This window comes from Struthio camelus, chromosome 5 (genome assembly GCF_040807025.1).
Source record: "Struthio camelus isolate bStrCam1 chromosome 5, bStrCam1.hap1, whole genome shotgun sequence".
Taxonomy (NCBI): domain Eukaryota; kingdom Metazoa; phylum Chordata; class Aves; order Struthioniformes; family Struthionidae; genus Struthio; species Struthio camelus.
Window position 1 is genome coordinate 5593277 of NC_090946.1, and position 20171 is coordinate 5613447.

The 20171-nt window shown below is 62.8% G+C and overlaps 1 protein-coding gene across 1 annotated transcript; it reads right to left on the minus strand.

The window, feature by feature from the left end:
- Positions 1-1286: 1286 nt before the first annotated feature.
- Positions 1287-19003, minus strand: PITPNM1 (phosphatidylinositol transfer protein membrane associated 1). The gene is made up of 24 exons (XM_068944349.1): positions 18960-19003; positions 18608-18703; positions 17235-17449; positions 16950-17071; positions 11945-12166; positions 11229-11543; positions 10863-10958; positions 10464-10571; positions 10232-10293; positions 9882-10126; positions 9421-9610; positions 9083-9190; positions 8585-8742; positions 7989-8167; positions 7113-7283; positions 6551-6700; positions 6216-6364; positions 6028-6138; positions 5279-5395; positions 4826-4974; positions 4334-4483; positions 2948-3131; positions 2354-2482; positions 1287-2203 (listed from the first exon to the last, which is right to left on the minus strand). The coding sequence occupies exons 2-24, from the start codon at positions 18683-18685 to the stop codon at positions 1937-1939; spliced, it is 3675 nt and encodes a 1224-aa protein (XP_068800450.1). The 5' UTR covers positions 18686-18703; positions 18960-19003; the 3' UTR covers positions 1287-1936.
- Positions 19004-20171: the final 1168 nt, after the last annotated feature.

The following is a 20171-nucleotide window of genomic DNA, read 5'->3' on the forward strand; positions in this document are numbered from 1 at the left end:
GTTTTGTCCCATTCTAGGGCTGAACGTCTTCAAAGTCAGGGATAGATGCTTCTACTGCGGGTTGTTAATGCTTAGCTGATGCAACGCGCTTTGCCACGCGCTGTCTGTCCTAGACTGCAGCAGCTCAGCGCCGGGCTGGTGTGGCCGCAGCTCCCCAAATGGCCATGCCCCTTGCTGCCATGCCCTGCCCCGAGATGGGATTTCAGTCTTTGAGCCAGGATTTAGCCTCGTGCCAGGGACTTAGTGCTGCAGACACGAGGAGGTGGCTGCCGTGGGGGGCGGCAGCGCTGCCAGGCTCATCCCGCCTCGCCCCCCCGAGCTGCCCTGGCCGGGCAGGTGAGCTGCTGAGTCAGGAGCCCCGCTGCTCAGCTCTGCACAGGACTCACAGAGCCGGGTCCGGGCCGTGCCGAGTGTCTGTGGCTGCTTCAGTCCAGGAACGCCGCTTAGGGACTTGCACTGTCCGCAGGGAAGGAACCAAGCCAGGGCAGAGGCCACAGCTCAGCGCCAGGGCTGGTACCCACAAGGAGCTCAACCTGCCTGGGCACCTTCTGCAGCAAAACCCAAGGGTGGCTGCGGAGGATGTGGGCTGCACAGCCCCCTCCCAGCTTTGCCAGGGTGAGACTGCAGGGTTGAGGTGTCCCCAGCCACAGGCCCAGATCCTGTAAGAGCACGAGCTACCAGCCCTGCCTCCACGCTAGGGACAAGGCGGGCAAAGGAGGTGCTGTCACAGAGGTGGTGGCAAGAGAAACAAGCTGCCCGGGTCTTGCTCTGCTTGCTAAAGACAGCGTTTCCTCTTCCCACCCTGCTTCTGTCTGCTGTGAGGGTCCCCGGCGTCAGGACTGAGCTTGCAGGGGAGCCCTGACCCCACCACGCCTGCCTCCTCCCAAACCAGGGGTGGTCCTGCTCCATGCAGGCACAAACCACTGGGCGTTTGATGTAACCCACTCCATTAGACTTACTGAAAAAGAATTCGCTGATCCTCATTGCTTGAAGAAATACTGGCAGGCCAACACGTTACTCCTAATATCTCCCAGCACTGGGTGCTAGGTTATCCCAGGTCCAGACACAGTACCTCTCGCCCTGGCTTCAACCTACGTGGCACCCAGGAGTCAGGCTGAGCCCAAAGGTACCAAAGTCCTTCCAGGGCCTGCCTGGGTCCCCAGCTGCCCTGGGCCTCAGGCTGTCACCCACAGGGTGCTGCACCGGGAGAGCTGTGCCAGCACTACTTCTGGGGCAGAGCACTGGCACGCGAGGCCCACAAGAGGATCCACACGTGCCCCTGCTGCTCTTCTTTACATTGCTTTATTTCACGCCGCAACAAAATGAACAGAACAGAGGAACCGTGGTTTAATCCCAACCCTGCCCCTGCCTGACGACTCTCCACCCCCGAAAGGAAATAAATAAGTGGTGGCGGGGGACAGGGACGGTGCCACCGCAACCCTCCCATCACCACGTACCCCTCGAGGTGGAGGTGTCGGCACAGGAGGGCAGGCGCTAGGCGGGAAGAAGCCCTGGGAGAGTCGAACCAGGGCGCGATAGCCCCGCAGGGACAGGGCTCGGGGGGCGGCGCACCAGCTCCCCAAACCACGCTGGGGAGAAAGGCCGGCAGGCAAAACCCCCAGCTGCAGTTCCCGCAAGCCCCAGGAAACAGGGGCAGGAGGAGCCGGGGGGCAGGACGGGGAGGCCGGGGGCAGGCATGGGGCGCGGGGGCACAGCGCTGCCCAGCGTGGCTCAGCACCGAGGGGGTTGCTCCAGTCCCCGGGGTGGCCAGGGCCTCGTGATCTCCGGACCCAGTACTCTCATCTCCTTCATATCGGCTCCGGGCCTGCCGCGGGATGCGGCGCCGGCTCGGGCACCGGGCGCTCCTTGCTGGAAAGTCAAGGCTTTTGGCCGCGGGCGCCTGGCGGCGGTGGGGGGGACGAAGGCTGCCCCGCGCTCACTCCTCACCCTCCAACTTGAGGCTGACGCTGCGGGGCTTGACCCGGGGCAGGCCGGCGGGGGCTGGCACCGGACCCCCGTCGCGCTCGGCTTGGCTCTGTCCCCGCGACCGCAGCAGCTGGCTCTGCTTACGCAGGAAGTCGACGGGCGCCGGGCAGCCGTAGGTGCCTTTGCCCAGCGTGGGCCGCGGCGGTCCTTTGGGGGAGTGGGCCAGGGATGCCGCCTCCAGCTGGGCCAGGTGTGCTACGTAGCCTTCGGACAGGAACTGCAGGACACGGACAGCCTGAGCCACACCAGGCCCCCGCGACCCACTGCAACGGTCTCGAGCCCCAGGGGGGACAACCCTGCCGTCCAGATCGGTGCCTGGCCCTGGGGATGTAGGCCCACCTACAGCCCCAGCCTAACCACCTCGTACCTGGCACTGGTTGTGAAACTTCTTCACGGCCCGGCCCACGATGTAGATGTGCGCCGGTGAGAGCCCCAGGGAACTGTAGACAGATATGTCCTTGGTGGAGCCATAGCCAGCGACGATGGTGATCTCTGCCTGACCACGGACAGGAGGAGCCTCGTCAGGGCAGGGACCGGCCATGCCCCAACTCCCACTCCCAAGGATTCCCGCGGCAGAGCGAAGCCACGCATGCCCCGCTCCTGGCCACCCTGGGCTACAGCCCAGCACAAGCCACAGGGACCGAGACTCCCTCATCGGCAGTTGCAATCCTCGCAACCCTCCTCCAAGGCCTGAGCCTGGTCCTCAGCCTGGTCCCAGCCCCGGGATCGTGACGGCGGCACCATCGGAGCCAGGCCCAGCTCCGAGCACCGCCACACGCAGCTCCTCCATGCTGCAGTGCTGCTCTGCCACGCTCTGATCCCAGGGATGGAGAGGGGCAGGGAGCCACGACACAGCCCGGGCTCCCCCCAGCCCCACCGCAGGCCCCAAGCCGCCTCGTCAAGCCCTCCAGTCCCATCCTGCTGGCATCCCCAGCCCCGAGCAGCTGGGGCCGGGGCCCACCTCAGTGCGCAGGCTCTGCAGGAAAGCCGCTTTCTGGCGCAGGGGGTCGTGGGTGAGACCGTCGCAGAAGGAGACGGCGCCGTGGGGGAAGTTGTGCTGGGAGAGCCAGGCCACCACGCGGTGCTTCTGCATGTCGGGACGTCCCGTCACGTAAATGATCATGTAGCCGGAGTCCTGCCAGTGCCTGGGAAAGGGAGGATGTGTCGCTGCACGGCGCGAGGAAGGCTCGGGGTGGCGGGGGCCACAGGGAATTCAGTGCCTGGTGCGAAGGGCAGGGCCACCAGCCGGGCGGCCGGATGGGGTGTGCATCGCACACCGCAGCGGGGCAGAAGGCTGAAGGCAGCAAACATGGACGTGGCCTGGCCAGAGGAGGCACCAAGGCAGGGCCGGGAGCTAAGCACAACATTTTCTATCAGGGACAACAAGGAAAGGGCCACCGGAGCAGTGGAGACAGGCAGAGATGGCTGCGGCCACCAGGACAGAAGAACTAGAGGGGGACACCACTGTCGAGTACACCTGCTGCAGGCTTTACCGGAAACATGCAGCAACACAGCAACTAAACCACTAATTCGCTAGGGGAAAGGGGAAATCGTCAATGACAGAGCAGCCGGAAGGACAAAAAGAAGCCGGTTGTGTTGTGACAAAGAAGTTGAGAAGGCAGAACCTGCTTAACAGGTCCTCCCGAGCCCTCTCAGGGACACTTCTGCCAGAGGGGAAGCCTCTGAGCTTCTCCCAGAGATCATCCATGGGCTCTGGCTCCCAAATAGGGAGAACCACCCAAGGGAGCGGCACGCCTGGCTTCCCCCATGAATTAAATCCTGCCCCATGCTTGCCCAAAGGCCATGCTTATTCCTCTTCTGAGGACTTCAGCAACTCTGGATGTGCAGCAGCACTGTGTCGTACCACAACAGGCTTCTGCAGTTAAAACTACTGTTAGTGGAGTGCCTCCAGGAACAGATCAGAGCATCTTCACCAGGCCTCCAGGAAAACCACCTCCTGGGCCTGCTGATGGCACATGCTGAGCGGTCCTGGCATTACGATGGGTGCAGCCAAAGCAGCTCCCTCCTCACAGATCTCTGCTGCGACAGCCCTTCTCCAGCGCAGCCTTGGGAGCCCACATGAAGCCCAGCTGAGGAGCAGCTGGTGCCCCAGCAGCAGGGCCAGATACTGCCAGGCTCCAGGGAAAGGCGGAAATGTTTTTCTGCAAGAAGTTGCCCGCAAAGGAATGCCATGAGGATCCAGGCAAGGCCTTTATGGGTAGCGAAAGATGCCCCCAGCTCTCCCAGGGGATGGGAGGCTTGTTTCAATGTCCCTGCTACCCTGATCTCACAAATGGATCATCATGATAGGAGAGGGCGTTTGCCACCCTGTGAGAAGGGCACCTACCTTACAACATCAACAGCACCAGCCCGCACTTTAGGGTCACTGCCCATGATAGAGACGCTGGCTGTGAAGGAGCCGTCGATGCTGAACACAACCGACTCGGTGCCCCGTGCCACCACCGTCAGATACGCCTCCGCGTAGCTGTGATCACCCCTGGCATAGGAGAGCAGCAGAGTCTGCCACCTCAGCACCTGCAGAGCTGCAGGGACCCTCCCACCCTCCAGCGCCCAGCACGCCTGCCGTCCCACCAGGCTTCCTCCCGCATTGCCCAGGAGCCCCCAACATACAGGCTGGAGCAAAGGTGGACATGGCCTGGCCAATGCACGCAGCCAAGACAAAGGGAGGGCGGAAAGGAGCCACCACCCAAGGGATATCTATGGTAACAGGGTGCTACAAAGTTGAGGTCCTTCAGGCTGAGCGCGCTCACAGAGCAAGATCTAAGCCGAGATGCCCCTACCTGCACCAAACCGAGCGTCAGCCCTGGCCACCTCTCACCTTACCACCATGCGCACAGGGTATATGCCGATGGCCAGGGCCTTGTCTGGAGGGATGGTGAAGGTCAGACGCCCACTGCCACTAGTCACCTCAGTGCCATAGTGCAGCCATTTCCCCGATAGCGGCTGTGTCATGATGTAGATATCCACCTGGGTCAGGAAAAAGGGGCTGATCAAGGACTGGCCCCAGGCAGTCTGTCCACCCTGTCAGGTCCTGATGGCTGCTATGTCCCCACCTTTCTCCACCCCCAACCACACATCTACAGGACACGATGGCTCTTTCCCACCATCCCAAAGGATCCTGAGGGGCCTTCCTTGCTCCTTATAACCCTTCCCCTGCCCCCCAGGACACAGCGGACACCAGCCATATGCCCACTCATAGACATACTGGTCCCTGCCCTGTCCACCTAGACCCCAGGTAGGTCCCAGTGGGGCTCATGAGCCCCAGCGATACCTTCTCCCCAGTCAGTGTCACCACGTCCAAGGGTCCATACATGAAGCGCCCACTGAGGACCTGCGGTTTGCCCTCGCACACAATGGTGTCACTGGCCCTGTGGTTGGCTGTCACGTTCTGCAAGAACATACAAGGCTCAGCAGCCACAACAGGTTATCACCAGACACCTTTCTGCCCAAGCATCTGCCCCAGGAGGGACAAGATTGCTTGGGCAGGGCAGGAACGCATAGGCACAGGCAAGGCCACCCCTTGAAGGGGACAATATGCTTCATCCTCTCTCCCCCATCACCTTCCCATAACCCTTCTCAAACCCGTTCCCTTCACCCTTCACCTTTCAGTCCACGTATAAACTCAATGTGCCCAACAGCTGTGCCAGGTACACTGCATCGGGGTGGTATGCCTGCCTGGTGCACAGGAGGCACCCACGTCCCAGGGCACCCCTGGGAGCCCCAGGCTGGCACACATGCCCTGCCAAGCCACAGGACCCAAGCGGCTCCAGTCTCAACCCCGGGGGCAAGCATCATCCTGGCAGATACGAGCAAGCCCTCCGGAGGCAGCCATCCTGGCTGCGTTGGCACAACACCCTGTAGAGCCAGCCATCTGAGGATCTGGCCATGCCCAGAGCCTGGCAGGTAAGGCCAGGCATCCAGGGACACCTCGAGCCCGATGCCTGCCCGAGGAAAGGGTAAAATCCCAGACGGACACAGCGCAGAAAGCAGCGACTAGGCACAGCCTGGGAGGGCACGTACCCGAATCTTCACTTGGGTGCGCTTGCGTTGCCACTTCTCCCGGGGGATAGCGGGGCTGTAGATAGAGCTCTCCTCGCTCTCCGTTGGCTGTGGCCCCTCCTTCTCGATCACCTGTGGAGCAGCATGGCCTTAGCTTAGCCTCCCTGGCCCGACCCACACCACCGTGCCCACCCGTGTGCCCGCTGCACCTGCCGCAAGATGAAGGCCACCACGTCAGAAGACTCCCAGTAGCTGGCATGGAAGAGGTGAGGCAGGGTGATGGTGGGGAAGGCGGTCAGTGCATCGGGGCAGTACAGCGAGTAGTCGATGCGCTTTGGGCCCCACCAGCGCTCCAGAACTGCAGGGAGAGTGGTGCGAGCTCAGATGAATCCACCCATAGATGAACCCATCCATGCTGAACCCATTTCATGATCTGCACCACGTCTCGGGACCTCTTGCCTTGCCCTGGCCCCAGGTCTAACGCCCAACCACCCACTTCTCCCTGGCACAGCATGGGCAACCCAGGGCAGAGGCTAGCACTTACTCTTGACAACTTCGCTGGTGCTGGCTGGAGTGGGGGGCTCGCCTGGCTCGCTGCCTCTCCAAAAGCCCCCGAAACTGCTGGTGGGGGTGCTAGGGACGGCCACGTCCACCTCAGCCAAGAAGAGGGCAGAGTGCGTCTGCAGGGCGTCTGCTGCAGAGCCACAGAGAGCGCAGGGTAAGGCTGTGGCACTGGGACCTGCCCGGGGTCTCCCCCATGGCCCCAAGTTCCTGTGGGGATGCCCAGCCACGCTGCTGCCACCGCTGCAGGGATCCTTCCGCTCTGCTCCTCCCCTGCCCGCTGCAGGGCCAGCACGCTCACACAGACGCTGGAGCAGCCACTGGATGTGTCTCAGCTTTCCTGGCATCTGCTGGTGCTCAGGAGCCAGGGAGTATCATCGGTGCCAGCCTCGGCAAGCCAGAGAGGCCCTGCACGCCCCTCGAATGAGAGGAGAAACCCCACCACGACCTCCTGTGCTGCACCAAAGGGGGCTGCAGGGGTTGCAAGTCACCTTTCTCCCTTTCCACCCGCCCGGTGAGGCTCCTGCAGTGCCACAAGCGCTCACCCAGCAGTGAGGAGGTGCCATCTCCCAGCGGGTACTTCTGGTAGCGGGGAACGCTGAGAGGTGGCACAGCATGGAAGGCCTTGGCCAAGAGGGGCTCCAGGCGAGAGGCGCAGGGGTCGGCCGCGTGGAAGAGGTTGTAGATCTGCTCACAGGCGGGACGCAGCTGGGCCACTGGGGCAAAGAGAGGGGGTCGGGGCTCCCAAGGTGGCCCAGCCTGCACGGCAGGTGGCAAGGAGCCCAACAATGACGGAGGACAGGGCTCAGACAGTGACACGCGAGGGTTGCAAGGTACAGGGAGAGCAGCTTGGGCTTGCACCCCTATGGCAGGGTGCCTAAACCTGCCCTCGGCTGGCAGGGAGCCCCAGGGTGCAGGCAGGAAGGACAGGCCCACAGCAGGGAAGGCAAAAGGAGCTCACAGTGCATTCAGGCCTTCGCAAAGCAAGGGGAAAGGCCAGGCCTGGGGGAAAGTCCCTGCATCAGCCCTGGAGAGGCTGCATCCAGCTGGGCACTGGGAGCAGCAAGCCCAGGATACCAGGAGAGGCGCTTTGGTCCGAGCAAGGGACACGTCCACAGCCTGGACCACTGGGCCAGGCTCAGGTTGGCACAGAGCAGCAAAGGGGATACTCGGGCACACGTGAACATTGAGATCTGCATGGGACTCAGCCTGCAAGGGGTTCAAACCCAAGCAGGGTTGTTTGGGGAGGTCCCAGGTGGGGTTCAGGCTTGCACAGGGGGAGCATGACTCATATCTCAGCGGGTACAAGGGGTTGAGCTGAGCCTTGGGGCCCCAGCACTAGAGGACAATGGAGCAGGGAAGGTCCAGGACCTGCACCGCAGGGCCTCTGTTGAGGCCTCACAGCTCACGGGGGTCCTCACCATCCATAGCAGGCATGACGGTCTTGCGCAGCGCTAGCACCAGCCCCAGCGGAGAGCCAAAGAGGAAGAAGCCGGATACCTTAAAGTCAAGACGGGCGCTGGTGCCCTCAGCCCCATCCAGCGCTGAGCTACCGCTCCGCAGCACCTCTGCCTCCAGCGGGGGCTCGCTGGCCTGTAAGCTGGACAGCAGAGCAGAGCGAGTCTCAGCCAGGATACACGGGGTCTTCCCAGTCCCACCAGATCCAGGAGCCACTGTGCCGCGGGACAGGCAAAGCTGTGCCCGCCATGGCCATTAGCGGAGAGGAGCTCCTGGGAGCAGGAGAGCTCCAGCAAGATGTCCCCAGCGCTCGGGAGAGGACTATACCCATGCAACGCTCCTCCTCAGGCTCGATCTCCCACGGGGCTGCAAAGAGCAAATTTCCCAGCCACCCCAGACGTAAAGCATAAAACCCGTCGCAGTCGCTCCAGTGAGCGTCGGTGCTTCCGCAGGGACCGGGCAGCTGCGTGCAAGCACCCTGCCCACCCACGGTGGGGCATCTGGTGCTTCCCGACTGCACCCCAGCCCTCCTGGCACCCAGTGCACAGGGCGCTCTCACCTGCACAAGGAGCTGTGGTGCTGGCTGTCCCCAGGCTCCCGGGAGGTCAGCTGTGCCCCCGGCTCCGGATTGACCTGGGCCGATCCTCCTGCTCCGTCTGCCCCTTCGGCCAGTGGGTCTCTCCCACCACACAACTCGGGGGAGATGGGCTCCATGTTCTGGGAGAAGAAAAGCAGCGAGCGCTCGGCATCTGCTGAGCTGAGCTGCCAGGGACACACTCCCCCACCATCACTAGTCCCTGCCCATCCTCGCTGAGGGGCACCGCGGCTGAACATAGCACGATTCCCCTGGACGAGCATCTCGTTCTGCTAGCCCTGCACCCCCATCCACCACCAAGAGCACCTCCTTAGAGGTACCCAAGAGCACAAATCCCTTTCCCACCATCCCCATGCTCCCAGACACGCCGGGATGCTGATGGTAGAGCACAGGGGCTGCTAGGGGCGGTGGGGAAGGGGGTGGACGGGACCGGACAGGGCTCCAAGTATCGCAGGCACTCACCAGGCTGCCCCTGCGGCTGCTGCTCCGACTGCCCCCCGAGCCCGCTCGGCTTTGGCACAGCGCATCGAAGCCCAGGATGCCTCCCACGCAGTCCCCGACCAGAACCACCTGCGGGACAGCCCAGACCCATGTCGAGGGCCTGGAAGGAGAAAGCCTCCCCTCTGCCTTGGGACACAGGAAAAACTGTCCAGGTTGGAGCCAAGCTCCAGGAGCCCCATGACCAGCAGCAGATGCCTGGGAAGGAGAAATGTTTTCCCCAAATCCTCCCCAGCCTCTAGCAACTTTTAGCTCAAGTGCCCCGTTTGGCCAGCACCTCTGCCCACCCCGGCACCTCTCACCTGGCCACAGAAGCCGGCCCCCTCCCCAGAGTGCAGGAAGGCGCTGTAAGCCTGGTTGGCCCGAGTGATAACGGTGCTGACGGCATGCTGGTAGCTCCCCGAGGACGTGGCCAGGAGCGGGAGGGCTGCCAGCGGGATGTGATCCTGGCTGCTGGACAGGCTGTCTCCATCGTGGCTGTACGGGCTAAGCCTGAGAGATCGGGGAGAATAAGCAGGGCTGCCCCTGCCCTGACACCCCCGTCCCATCGTGCTTTCCCTTGCATGACGCTTGCCCTGCCCCGAGAGGCCACAGCAGGTGGAAGAGAGTCCCCTCTCCGGGACCATCACCTCCCTGATTGCTCCTGCAACCCTGGGCCATTTGCCAGGGAAAATGGCATCCTCCTTTGCCCGTAGCATGATATATCACCCCAGGCTAGCAGAGCACAACCCCCCTCCCCAGCCCAGCACGACACCAGCCGTACTTGGAGACGAGGGCATAGGCAGCAGCACAAATGGGTGGGCAGGGCACCAGGCGAAGCGCCACGTGCCCCAGAGCCTCCGGGAAGTGGACACGGGTGACGGCATCAAAAGTGGCAGCCAGCGTCTGCACGTCAGCCTGCTTGGAGCCTGGCTCGCCTGCGCCTTGGTCCAGGATGTTCCCGCTGTGGAGGATGAGGAAAAGCGCGTGGATCCGACACGCCTGCGCCGCGCTCTCCACTGAACCACCCTGCGGGAAGGAGAGCGCTGCCATCTACCCCACGGGCACCCATGCTGGGGAGGGCACGGCTGGATTTACCCAGCCTGAGGGCAGGGGAGAGCGGGATGCACATACCTCCGGGAAGCCGGGCCCCGCTAGTCCTTCACTATCTGCCTTGGCCGCGCTGGCTCCATCCCCTGCAAATCAGGGCCTGGATGAGCCTACCTGGGGTTTCCAGAAAGGGATCTGGCTCCTGTCCTGGGACACTCATGCCAGGTCTCAGGCAGTAGATGGGTCAAACACCCACAATGGTGCCTTCCCCACCACAGCCCCCAGTGCATAAGGCTCACAGCTGTCCCAGACTCACCCAGCACTTCATCCAGCTCCACTGGCCGCTCCAGCGTGTCCAGGAAGTCGTTAGAGCTCCACTTCGTCATCTCCTTTGCAAAGACCTCGTCACTGTCGGACAGGTCCTCTGTGGCAGCAGGGACGGCGCCGTGGGCAGGTGGTCCCTCAAAGCTCAATCTGTATCCCCTGCACCCACACCCTGCTCCTACTGTGGCAGCTAACACCCACCCTAGGAACCCTTCCTGGGACAGCAGAGGTAGAATCCAGCCAACCCAGAGCACAGACAAGCCTGCAATGGGCCTGCTGTGGGAACTCCCTCTCCACCAGGGCCCAGCCTCAGGCCAGGGTCTCAATCACCGAAACCCTGCGTTTCCCCAAGGCTCGGCCACAGGGACCGGGCAGGGCCGCTCTGCTGTACCGTGGGCATCGAAGAACTCCTCCTCGGAGCTGTTCTCGGAGTCCCGTGCGATGTTCTGCATGCGCCACTCGGACAGGCTCTGAGGAGACACCCCCCCTGCCCCAGATAAGGGGTCAGAGCCAGATCCCCCTCTGCAGCCAGATATCGCTCCTGCTTCATGGGACCTACAGGTCCTGCTGCCCCGAGCCCCCAAGGTGGCTCCTGTGCCCAAACTCATCTAGTGGGAGATCCAGGTCGGGAAAGATAGGGTCCCCCTACTACACCATCCCCTCCTGTGAAGGGCTCCAGGGTCCCCATCTTCTCCCCCAGGAAAGGGACCCCCATCCCACCAGACACAGAGTCCCTCTTCCCAGCCACGTCTCTCACCTCCGTGTTGGGAAGAGTAGGATGACCGGGAAGACGTGGACCATTGCTTAGCAAAGGTATCATCGGGGGAGGCATCGGATGCCCCCTGCGGCTCAGCATTGTCCTGCCCGTTGGCACCACCCAGCTCCGGGTGGCCCTCGGCACTGGGGCCAGCCGCAGGGGGCTCCTCAGCCTCGCTGCACTTGGCCATCTTCTGCGCCAGCATACGGGCCGTCTCCTCCTCCAGCTGTCGGATGTCTTCCATGGTCAGGTCCGTCCATTCATCCTGCCAGCACCAGGCCTGGCGGTGCGCTCGCAGCATCACTTTGCGCAGGCCTGCGAGAGCAAGATGAGCGAGGCACGGCCCAAGCCCCTGGCAGACCCTGCTTGGTGGTTTGGGCTGCCCCACCTAGGCAAAGCTCTTAATAGCTTCAGGGGCTGCCCCCAACCACCCTGGCCCTCCCAGTTGCTTTCCAAATAAGTCTCATGTGTGCATCCTCCAAAACATGCCCAGCAGCTTTATGGCTCCTTGCACCAGCCCTCCTCTCCCTCTATCAGCACAGCGCCGGCTCTGCTGGCACAGGGCAACGCCAGGACGGCGCAGACACCGGACGAATACCGGTGCCGACTGAGTAACGGTCACAGCATCCCAGCACGGCTGCTGGAGGACCGCAGCGCCCATCAGCCGAGGGGCGTCGGAAGCAGCAGGTGGGGAGGTGCCGAGGCCCCACACTCACCTACGTCGTGGATGAATTGCTCAATTTTGGACTGCATGCCCCAGTAGCGAAACTCCACCTTGCAGAGCTTGTAGGCGCACATCAGGGGCCCACCGGCTGCCACCTCCAGCCAGTCATCGCCCAGTGGGCCCCGGCCCGTCTTCACGGAGTGATACAGCTTCGGGTCCTCCTCGGGCTTGTACTCCCCAGGGGAGATGGGGTCTCGCACAATGTCGATGGTGTCTACGGGAAGGAGCAGGCAGAGAGCGACGCTGACAGCACTGCACCCTGCACTCTGCCGTTTCACGCTCACGGGCCACAGCAGGTTGGAACAGCCCAAGGGCTTGGGCAGAGCAAGGAAGGGGCAGAGAAGTGGGGAAACAAGAGGGGAGATCCCACGAGTTATTTTAGCTAAGCCGGGTCGCCAACACAGCCTGCAGCGTAGCACGCAGCCTCAGTCAGTCCAGCCAAGAGATGGCAAACGGCACTGCAGGGAAGCTTCTCAAAGCTAGCACTGCCAACAAATACTTTCTGTCCCCAAAACCACCAGCTCAGAGCCACCTTTGGCTGTAGCCAGCTGTCCAGATGCCTTCTCTGCACCAGGGCTTGATCCAGCAAGAGGAAAGATGAGGGGGCAAGCCCCCTTTCCGTGGCTGCCCGTGACGCGCGGCAGGTGGGGAGCAGGCAGACTGCGGCTGCAAGAGGCACAGGCAGCCGCTGGGGGAGGCACAGAAGCTGCCAGGCGTATTAAGAGCAAGGATGACACACATACACGCATTAGCGAGGAGATTTGGCAGCTGGAAGAAAGGCTCAGGTGACTCCAGGGAACGCGTGGGCCGGGTGAGGAGGACTAGGCCGGATCGGGCGGGTTGGTACAGCTGCGATGGGGCGGCGCGGTGCGAACACCCGCCAGCTGTCCCCTGGGACCTGAGGGTCACAGGCCCCCTGCTCGTGGCTCTGTGAAAGCAGCCTTCGCCGCTGTCAGCTGGGCTTTCTGTGCTCATGCACAGTAGACGCTGAAGGGCTCAACAGAAATCCCCTCGAGCATCTCGCAGCACGTTCCCTACCCACCAACTTCCCATCTCAAGCTCCCCAAGCAGGCCCTACTACCAGGGCCTTAGCAACACACCTCAAGCAAAAGCAAACTGTGCCACGAACCAGGAGGAACAGGCCTTGTTGTCATTCTGCAACTGGAACGTGTGCCCCCCCCCCCCCCAGAACTGCTTGCGCAATTAAAACAGGGCTCACGGACAAGGGGCTGCAGAGAGCTGGGAAGGAAGCAAGGAAAATACCAGGTATACTTCTTAAAAGTAAACGCTGGAGCAAAGCAAAGGATGAGAAGCAGCCAAGCAGGGACTGGCCCACGCAGGTGAGACAACCCAAGTCAGAAGGACAGCACAAGGCAGCAGCTGGTGGCATCAGGCACTGGAGTTACAGAGCAGGCCCAGCCACAGCCCTGTTCTGCTCAGCGACAGTATCCAGCAAAACAAGATCCAAACCCAACAGCCATTCAGACAGCTTGAAAGGATGACGGGGTGCAAACTGGAAGGGTGTTTGGAGGTTTGGAAGCCCTAGTACAGAGTTTAGGGCAAAAATCAGCCTACAGGCTATGCCTCTCTTGCTCAAAGAGGAACCAAATAAGCTCAGGAAGTGTGGGGAGCAAGCGGCAACGGCCCCGCAGCTGCGAGAGACCGTTGTTGGAGCACTCAGTGTTGTCACCCTGAACGTGGCCGGCACCTCAGAAGGGCACACAGACGGGGAAATCCATATCCGTGCAGCCAACGCTATATTAGCAAAAGGACTCTGCTGTGGTAAAAAACAACAGTCGTGCCCAATTCCTCTGTAAGGGAGGCCTGCATGAGCATCCCTCTCCAGATATCCACAAACGAGACCCTTCTCCTAGCGGGAAGTCAGACTGATGCATCTGGTTCACCGCTGCACTGGTCTACTGTAAAAAACAAAACGCAATCCACCCTTGCCGAGCTAAACCCAAACTCGTACTTGATGCACTATAAATAGCATCTGCTCAGAGCAGTCAGATGCATTGGCAGCAGGGCTAGAGGCAGCACCTGAGACATCGGGCACTGCTTTTTATCTGGGTCTATGTGGGTTTGCAAAGCCTGGGGGATCAGAGGCAGATGCTCCCAAACAACCAGATCCTTCCAAACTAACCATGCTTTAGTAGTATTCACAGAATCATAGGAAAAAAAAAAAGGGGTCAGAACCGGCCATGGGAAGTCATTGGGTCCAAACCCTGCACAAAGCCTCTTATTTTTGGTGGGCACCTCTGGAAGGGGGAAGCGTTGGCTCAGCTAAGCCACTGGCATCCTCTCACGCACGGCAAAGCGGAAGAACTGGGAGGGAGATAAGGGTAGTTGCCTCAGTCTGCAACACACAGCGTTTCCTACAGAATGGATCTGTGGTCCCAGAAACGTCACAGACCCCCAGCAGACGGCCACGGCCATCTCATCAGCAGCCCTCCACCTGGGACACTACAGATGCCCTTGAGCTCTCCTGCTCAGCACCAGGGTGTCACCTGCAGGTGGGCACATTGTCACAGCTGCAGCATTCTGCCGGGACCACAATACGTGCAGGGTAGGATGCATATCCTGCAGGTGCTCCTGCACCAACTGCCTAGAGCATAGCAGCTTGGACCACAAGAGTATCCCTTTCCATGGCCCAGGCAGTCCTTTCCCACAGTATTTTTCCACACTGCTGGATGAGAAATGATGCAGAAGTTATGATTCTAGAAGCAACCCAGACAGGAACAACCAGTTCCGACTCCTCAGACCCTGAAACCACTTAAAAATGCATTTCATTCCAAGGCACAGATGAGGTCAGCTACAAGGACACAGCTTAACGCTTATTTGAAGTCAGGGTCGAAACCCGCACCAGGCCACACAGCACAAATTGAACCGCCAGGCAGGGGATGTGCACGCGACCTGGCTGCACCCCACTGCCGCAACAATAAGGCGAACACAAGCCCTGGCTGCCTGAAATCAAAAAGCATCCGATCAACTTACTGAGCAGCTCAGATCACACCACGATACATTTGACAGCAGGGGACCGTAACAGGACCCTGCACATTTGCCAGCCTAACACCCGAGAACGGGAGGAACTCATAGCCGCTAACTTCCCGTAAGAGACAGCCCCGGTCCTCACCCGCAGTGCTGCGTGCAGACAGCAGATAACACCTTGTCCGGAGGGATGCGGTGAGCCACAGCACCTCCAGAGCAACCAGCCCGGCCAATTAGCCAGGCCAGAGCGCTGCAGGCAGGTCAACATCCAGACTGCAAGCAGGTTGTGAATGCTTCAGGATCAGGAACGATGCTACCGCAGATGGAAATTAATGCAAAAGCCACAAAGAGTTGAAGCAGCGCGCAGAAGGTATCGCTATGCAGCGAAGGTAGGGGATTTCTGAGGTGGCCTGCAGGACTGAGAAACATTCAGGCTTGCGCTTTATCCCACTGCAGTATTATTCACACGACAACTTGCAGGTCTATTCATTCTTACCGCTACATGCTATGGGACAAGAAACGATTTGTGAGGAAGTGGTTGTACAGTTCACAGGGGCAAGAAGACCGCTTTGGACCCTAGACTCCAAACCTTGGCGTTTACTCCGCCTTCAATCACCCTTTGAAACGCGATACAGGTCGTCAGGGATTTAAATCCGAGGCGTCACGGGACACCGGGGCGAGAACACAAGCCAGCAAAGAAAATTCCAGCCTGGGTCAGCCGTCATCGAGACGGGAGGGCAACAGGACACGGTCCCGCTGCAGCCCCCCTCTCCAAGGGGAAGCCGTGGGAGGTAGCAGCGGCCCTCTCCAAGACGCCCTGCAGAAAGCCCACGGGGAAAGCGGCCAGAGGAGAAGTCAGACCGGGGGATCCAGCCCTGCCACCAGGGTAGATGGGCACCGAGCACAGGGGCCGTGCACTGCCAGTGGTCGGCTCGTACTCAGTCACTGCCCAATGACCACGAGGGTGAGATTCATCCCCCCTGATTTTAGACACCAGCGTCCAAGCTGCACATCCCCATATCGCACAAGAGCCAACGAAAGAAATAGGTCAGATGAATCATTTCCTCCGCGTGCCTATTTTAAGGCCTCCATTTTAAGAGGCGGCGCAGCACGCTGCGCTCCAGCACCTAAAACGACGAGCTCTCCACCGCCCAGAAAGGGAGATTTCAGTGACAAGCGCCAAAACCTCCCTGCGATAGCTGAATCCCACCTGAGCATCCAGGCTCTCCCACCGCAACCCCGCTTTCGTGCTTCCTGGAAGCACGAGAGTGATGCAGGGAACGGGGTGGGGGGTGGGGGGGGAAAGCAGGGAAGCGAGGAGCAGGGCGGAAGGAAAGGGACGGGGGTGCTCGGAGGGAAGTGATTTCATCTGTCTCCTCCCGAGACTCGCACCCGTTTTCTGCGGCCACTTTGAAGGAAGGGAGTCGTTTCCAGCTCCCCCTCTTCAGCTAAGCCCTGGCCTGTCCCTAAATCCCCTCCAAGAGCCCTCTGTGGGTTCCCACACGCACCTGCTCTTCTTGGAGAGGACACAGGAAGGCGAAGCTGCGCCAAACGACAGGGGAGAGGGGATGGGATAAGGAAAGAGGAGGGAGCAGCCTGCCACCAGCTCCGCTGCCAGCACTGGGGTGTCAGGGCCTGGGAAGGGAAGAGCTGGAAATACAGATACAGCCCAGGGAAGGCGGCAGGGGACAAAATCGTCCTCCGTTAACACTTCTAACGCGGAAGCTATTTCATCCGTGCGGCCTGAGCAGGGAGATCGGGGCACACGTGCCTCCCGCTGCCGCAGTCCCCACAACTCAAGAGACCCCAGGGTAAGTAAAGCCCGGCTTGTTAAAGACGCTGAGCCACGAGCCACCCGGAGGCACCCGTCCAGTGCCGCCGGGCACCGCAGGAAGGCAGCACGCACCTCTGCCTCGCTGCGAACTAGTTCCTACTCAGCACCCCAAGCGAGGCTCGCAGCGGCATCCCTGCCCCACGGCGGCCCGGAGGCCAGCAGCGGAGACGCCTACCTAAAATCCTCTGCCTCTTCTCGGCCGCGCTCAGGTTGAAGACGTTCGTCTGCTGGCCAGAGTCCGGCCGGTAGTAGGTCTCAATCTCGATGGAGAACTTCTCCACAAAGGGGCAGGTGTACCTGCGGGAGGAGCGGGAAGGGGGCTGAGCCGGACGCGGGGTAACCGAGTCCAGCAGCTCGCCCCGCTCTGAAGGCCACCCATCGGGTCGGTGGGCCCCCCGGGAAGCAGAGACAGGGTGGTCCCCCGCGTCGGGAGGCGCGCAGCCCCCCGTCGGCAGCCCACCTGGTGCGGGTGTAAGGGTAGGCGTTCCAGGACTCTTCCTCCACCTGCAGGGCAGCCTTGGGCAGCAGGGCCCGAAACCAGCTGGGGATGTGGGAGCCCACGTGGTAGATCTTGTGGGTGTACTGCCCGCTGCCCCCCGGGCCGTCGCTGTAGGGCCGGTTGGCCAGGATCTCCACGCCGCTGCCCTCTCCGCTCGACTCCTCCCGGCTCTTCTTCTGCAGGGCAAGGGGTCGGCCCGAGCTGCACCCCCCCCCACTCCGCCACGGATCGGCCCCCCCCCCACCTTACAGACCCCCCCCCCTCCCCGTTCCTCACCCAGCCTTCTGCCCCCGCACCTCCGCGCCCGCCCCAGGGAGCCTCGCACCCCCGAAGCCCAGCACCTCACAGGCGCCCGCAGCCACCCACGCCCCCCCAGATCCCTATTCGCCCAGGCAGCCGCCCCCCCCCGCCCCTGCACCCCCCGACACCCGCTCCAGCCCCACGCTCAGCCTTGTTGGTCTGTGTCCCTCACCGTCCCCCCCCAAACCTCACTCCCACCCCTGTACGCATAGCAGGCTCACTGGTGCCCCACGGCCCTGCACCCCCCCCCCACCTCCGCGCTCAGCCCCACCACCCTGCACCCCCCACCTCCACGCTCAGCCCCATGGCCCTGCGCCCCCCACCTCCATGCTCAGACCCACGGCCCCGCGCCCCCCCCGCCTCCGCGATCAGCCCCACCACCCTGCGCCCCTGCACCCCCTCGCCTCCGCGATCAGCCCCACCACCCTGCGCCCCTGCACCCCCCACCTCCCCGCTCAGCCCCACGGGCCCTTGCACGCCCCGCCGCTCAGCCCCACCGCCCTGCGCCCCTGCACCCCCCGCCTCCCCGCTCAGACCCACCGCCCTGCACCCCTGCACCCCCCCCGCTCAGCCCCACGGCCCTGCACCCCTGCACCCCCCGCCTCCACGCTCAGCCCCACCGCCCTGCGCCCCTGCACCCCCCACCTCCCCGCTCAGCCCCACCGCCCTGCGCCCCTGCACCCCCCACCTCCCCGCTCAGCCCCACCGCCCTGCGCCCCTGCACCCCCCGCCTCCCCGCTCAGCCCCACCGCCCTGCGCCCCTGCACCCCCCACCTCCCCGCTCAGCCCCACCGCCCTGCACCCCTGCACCCCCCCCGCTCAGCCCCACGGCCCTGCACCCCTGCACCCCCCGCCTCCCCGCTCAGCCCCACCACCCTGCGCCCCTGCACCCCCCACCTCCCCGCTCAGCCCCATGGGCCCTTGCACGCCCCGCCGCTCAGCCCCACCGCCCTGCGCCCCTGCACCCCCCACCTCCCCGCTCAGCCCCACGGGCCCTTGCACGCCCCGCCGCCCCCGGAGGTGGCCGAGCCCACCTGGATCATGTAGAGCTGAGCCACCTGGTACTCCTCCAGGCTCATGGGCAGCAGGATGTGGTACTCCTTGATGAGCATGGCGGCGGGGGGCAGCGCCTGCGGCCGGCACCGCCGTCAGCCCCCGGCCCGGCCCGGTCCGGCCACGGCCCGGCCGCCGCCGCCGCCGCCGCCGCCGCCGCCGCCGCCGCCGCGCTCCCGGCCCCGCCCCGCTCCCATGGCAACGCGCCCCCTCGGCTCGGCCCCCCGGCCCCGCCCCGCTCCCATGGCAACGCGCCCCCTCGGCTCGGCCCCCCCCCGCTCCCATGGCAACGCGCCCCCTCGGCTCGGCTCGGCCCCAGCGCTGCCGCCGAACCTGCGCTGCTCCGCACAGGCCCCCTCGGCCTGTGACATCACAGCCCGTTCCCCTGGAGACGGCTGTGACGTCGGAGGCGGGGGGGGGAGGAGGAGGAGGGCGGGTGGAAAACCGTGACATCAAAGCGGGGAAGAGGCGCTGCGCCGGCAGCCCCGTCCGGGGTCGGCCGGGGCCTGAGGCAGGGCACCTAGAGCAGGGCGGTGGGTTAAACAGCCGCGGCTCTCTTGGCCTCTCCTCACATGAGAGATGCTTCCAGTCCCTTAATCGTCCACGTGGCCTTCGCTGGACTCGCCCTCAGCAGGTCCATGAGGAGCCCGGACCCAGCACCCCAGATGTGGCCCACCTAAGGCTGAGCAGAGGGGGAGGACCACCTCCCTCGCCCTGCTGGCCACACTCTTCCTAACACAGCCCTGGATGCTGTTGGCCCATGGTCAACCTGGTGCCACCACGACCTACAGGTCCTTCTCCGCAGAGCTGCTCTCCAGCTGGTCGGCCCCCAGCCTGTCCTGGCGGCTGGGCTTATTCCTCCCCAGGAGCAGGACTGTGCGTTTCCCTTTGCTGAACTTCATGAGGTTCCTCTCCGCCCATCTCTCCAGCCTGTCGAGGTCCCTCTGGGGTGTCAGTCAGCCACTTCTCCCAGGTTTGTGTCATCCATGAACTTACGGAGGGTGCGCTCTGTCCCATCATCCAGGTCACTAATGAAGATGCTAAATAGTATCAGCCCCAGGGATGCACCGCTCGTGGCTGGCCTCCCACTGGACTTTGTGCCACCGATCACAACCCTCTGAGCCCGGCAGCTCAGCCAGGTCTCAATCCACCTCAGCGTCCGTTTGTTTAGTCCGTGCTTCAGTGTGTCTTACGGGACGGCGCCGAAAGCCTCACCACCATTGAGATAAACAGCGTCCACTGCTCTCCTCTCTGCCGCCAAGCCCATCATCTCATCGTAGAAGGCCATCAGGCACGACTTCCCCTTCCTAAAGCCGTGCTCCAACCGCTCCTCCCTGCCTGCGCCTCTCCTACCCTGCCTACCTCTGCCTCTTCCTGCCCCACCAGGCTCACCTTGGCCTCTGCCAGCACAGCCACGGTCCGAAAGCAGCTGCTGCCCTTGCTTTTCCCCAAAGACATGTTCCTCACCGGTCCCCTCTGCCTCATTGCGGGGTTAACGCGGGAACACTGGACTCGGTCAAGCCCCTTTCTTGGTCACCCACACCT

Bases quoted from the DNA above. Each gene is read 5' to 3' on its own strand.
- PITPNM1 (XM_068944349.1), bottom strand. From the start codon at position 18,685: ATGCTCATCAAGGAGTACCACATCCTGCTGCCCATGAGCCTGGAGGAG. The intron at 10,127-10,231 runs GTATGTGCATCC...TCCTTCCCGCAG, and splicing joins CGGGGCCCGGCTTCCCGGAG to GGTGGTTCAGTGGAGAGCGC. The intron at 6,365-6,550 runs GTAAGTGCTAGC...CTCTCCCTGCAG, and splicing joins CACCAGCGAAGTTGTCAAGA to TTCTGGAGCGCTGGTGGGGC.